The sequence below is a fragment of the Myotis brandtii genome, unplaced genomic scaffold (assembly GCF_000412655.1).
Source record: "Myotis brandtii unplaced genomic scaffold, ASM41265v1 scaffold810, whole genome shotgun sequence".
Lineage (NCBI taxonomy): Eukaryota > Metazoa > Chordata > Mammalia > Chiroptera > Vespertilionidae > Myotis > Myotis brandtii.
In genome coordinates, this window is record NW_005371274.1 from 1297018 (window position 1) to 1300869 (window position 3852).

The 3852-nt window shown below is 38.5% G+C and overlaps 1 protein-coding gene across 1 annotated transcript in view; it reads left to right on the forward strand.

Annotated features, from left to right (window-relative positions):
- EXOC6 (exocyst complex component 6) overlaps positions 1-3852 on the forward strand; it is a 106974-nt gene that overhangs the window by 47283 nt on the left and 55839 nt on the right. The window contains exon 17 of the mRNA XM_014531568.1: positions 2789-2968. Within this exon, the coding sequence (XP_014387054.1) occupies positions 2789-2968 (180 nt within the window). The remainder of the gene's footprint in view (positions 1-2788; positions 2969-3852) is intronic.

Here is a 3852-nt window from a genome sequence, read left to right on the forward strand (position 1 = left end):
GCCATACTACTTCATGTTACCTGCCTGGACCCTGATGGCATTTGGGTATTTGTATAAGGCACATATCCTAAAACCTAAAACTTTTTAAAAATCACATTAATGTAATATAATGAAAAAATCTAGTGAAAGTAGCCATGTCACTAAATTAATTTGAAGCATAAGCAAGCAAATATTTTTAATTTTTTGATTGATTTTAGGTACCAAATATAAGAATAAAATAATTTTCTTGATTCTTACACTGATGTCTAAAGTAGAGAAATAAAAACTCAGTCTTAAATTGACTCCTCTTTCTATCTGTTTTTATGGTCATACACTAGTCCCCCCTTATCCTTAATTTTGCTTTCCGTGGTTTCAGTTACTGCAGTCTAAAAGTATTAAATGAAAAATTTTGGAAAGAAACAATGAATAAATTTTAAATTGCGAGATGAAATCTTGTTCTGTCCTGGCTGGAATGTGAATCATCCCTTTGTTCAGCATTTCCATGCTGTAGTCCACTCCGTTATCAGGTTGCCTGTCTGTCGCAGTATCACAGTGCTTATGTTTAAGTATCTTTTACTTTACTTAATAATTCCCCTAAAGCACAAGAGTAGTAATGCTGAGATTTATTGTTTATTCCTGGTGGTTGCTTGTTTTGTGACTTTTCTGAATTAATTTTAGAAAGTCTGTACTCTTTATCACATGTGGCCACAGAAATTTCTGCTTGGTTAGCTTAGTGGCCAGCTAATGATTGGACACAATCATTAAAAATTTCTTAAAAGCCTGGGACCAATAAGTCCCCCAGTCTTTGCGAAGGACTCTGTGTGCATTGGGGCATGCTTCAATGCTCATCTGCTTTAACCTTCACTTCCTGCTTGCAAAGAGTTTCAAGGTCAACCATAGATGAGAGCTTAGGTCTTTCCTGAGCATGCACACAGCCCTACATGGCCTTCTAGATGTACATAGCCTTCTAGATTCCCAGGGATATGTCAGAGCTTTTCAGAGCCATCTATTGACATCTCATTCCTCAGTTTTCCCTTTTAAGCTTTTTGGTTAGCCTGTTGTGTGCCCTATTATCCACTGCTTAAGGTATTTTCGATGTTAAACAATTGTTTCTAATTGTTGTCAACAAATGTCCCCAGGGAATAGGCTTTTTGCCCTGGACAAGCCCCAAATCAGGTAATTTGGATTATTCAGTGTAAGAATCGGGCCTAAAATGGCAGTTGGACATCCCTCTGCCTAGGACATCCCTCTGCCCTATATCTATAAAGACACCCCTGAAAGTGGGGTCTTCCAAGAACCACCAAGTAGGTCAAATGATAATTCTCTGGGGATATGCCTATGAAGGAACTCCAACCCATTCTGCTCCCTTGGGTGGCTGACAGGCTGCTGGCTTTCACCAGTTGTGAGATGTAGATTTTCAAGGGCACTGTAGAACTGGAGCAGGGGAGGGAGAATGGAAACAGGGCATGTTAAAATGCTACAAAACTTGCTTTCTTACCAAGATTCAACTATTTTTAAAAAAATAAATGCTGCCTGCATTGCTACAAGGTTTGAGTTAATTTTTAGAATTCTGGAAAAGTTAGTTTGACCATTTTTGCTAGTTTTTAGTTGCTTTGTAGAGAAGAGAACGTGTAGAGATCCTTGTTCTGCTGTTTTTGCATCACTCCCTTTATTTCTTTTTTTCCTCCTCTGAGAAGTTAACTTTTCCCCTTCAACTTAAAACACCAGTAACCATTTTATTTCTTCTGTGGTAGTCCAACTTAATTCCCTTCAATGAGTCAGTGGATTGGGGTGGTCTTTGCATTCTTGACAACTTCTGTTTTTCTACTTCTTTTTCTTTTAAAGGTCTTCTTAGAGCTATGAGAACAATTCAGAATTAATAGCTCATAATTATCTTGTGACACAAAGACAAAAAAGGTGATAGTGAAGTTTGAAAAAAACAAAACAAGAGCCCTAGCCGGTTTGGCTCAGTGGATAGAGCATCGGCCTGTGGACTGAAAGGTCCCAGGTTTGGTTCCGGTCAAGAGCACATGCCTGAAATCAATAAAAATACATTAAAAGACACAAGAGAGTACTGCCAGCCAACAGGCAGTACTTTGAATAAATGACTAAAATATTAGACTAGTAAATAGTCTAATCTATGCTAATAAAAGGATAATATGCTAATTAGACTGGGTTGACCTGCCATCTTCCGGACATCTGACTTCCTCCGGACAAAGCCATGGTGGTGGGGGCTGAGGTAGAGGCAGTTAGGGGCGATCAGGCCGGCAGGGGAAGGCAGTTGGGGGCGAGATCAGGCCGGCAGGGGGTTAGGGGCAATCAGGCCGGCAGGGGAAGGCAGTTGGGGGCGAGATCAGGCTGGCAGGGGAGGGCCTTTGGGGGTGAGATCAGGCTGGCGGGGGAGGGCAGTTAGGGGTGATCAGGCAGGCAGGCAGAGGGGTTAGGGGCAATCAGGCAGGCAGGCAAAGGCAGTTAGGGGTGATTGGGCAGGCAGGCAGGTGAGTGGTTAGGAGCCAGCAGTCCCAGATTGCGAGAGGGATGTCCAACTGCCATTTTAGGCCCGATCCCTGTGGACCAGCAGTTGGACATCCCCCAAGGGGTCCCCGATTGGAGAAGGTGTAGGCTGGGCTGAGGGGAACACCCCCCCCCCGTGCACGAATTTTGTGCACCTGGCCACAAATATTTGCATAAATGACTAAAATATTACACCACAGAAAAATATGAAACAAAATTTAGAATTTAAGAAAACTTATTTTATTATCTGTTTCTATAACCGTTTCTTGTTGGTTGTTATTTTGTCCCCTGTCAGGATGCCCGACATGCAGCAGAAGGAGAAATATATACCAAACTTAATCAAAAAATTGATGAATTTGTTCAGCTGGCTGATTATGACTGGACAATGTCTGAGCCAGATGGAAGAGCTAGTGGTTATTTAATGGATCTTATTAATTTTTTGAGAAGCATCTTTCAAGTGTTTACTCATTTGCCTGTAAGTATAAATTTTTTTCAAAAAATTATAATTTTGCTTACTGAAGTATATTTTAGAATTCAATTTTAGTTTGATGTTTACTTGTTTAAGTCAACTTCCCAGCTATAATATATTTCCTCTTCCATTATTATAAATTACTTGTGAAGAATCCTAACTTACCCAATTGTTTGAAGTTTTAATTTGTTTTACTTTTTAACCAAAATATCTATAACTCTCTTCCCATCAAAACCAAAATAAAACTGTGAAATTGACAGTGTAGACTTAAATAGAAATAAACTCTATTAGAAGCAGTTTTCATAAAAGTCAATGTAATCAATGGCTTTTCCAGTTAGAAAAGGCCAAGAAATTATTGGATATTTTTAGGCCAGAGATTAAAAGTAAAATAGGAGCATTGTTCTATCCTGATATATAGTCATAGTTCATCTAAATTTTGAACAATCAATTGATGAAACATTACCCCCCAAAAAACATATAACAGGGACATTTAAATGTGAATAAGCTAAAACATTGGGTTCTTCAGTTGAGGAATACAAAGACCAAAGAGATAATTGTGGAATGAGCATGCTTTCTTTAGGTATATTCAAAAGTAATAGAACTGTTAAAATGTGAATGGAGTAGTGTTTGTACAAATAAAAGAATAAAAATAAAATAATAAAAAAATAGAAAAAAAGTATTGATCTTTTTATCTCATGATAAGATACAGCTGAATGCAAAAATAAAGTATTTAATTTGAAGCCTACCTAACTGCCTCCAACTGTTTCCCTTGTTTAAAATGGGGAGGAAAAAGTTATTCTCCTCATCTTTTACTCTTGCCCTACCAGGAGTTGCTCCAAGGGCCCATTAGACTAGTTTAAGAAAGGTGTTACTAAAAAATATTTAAAAAG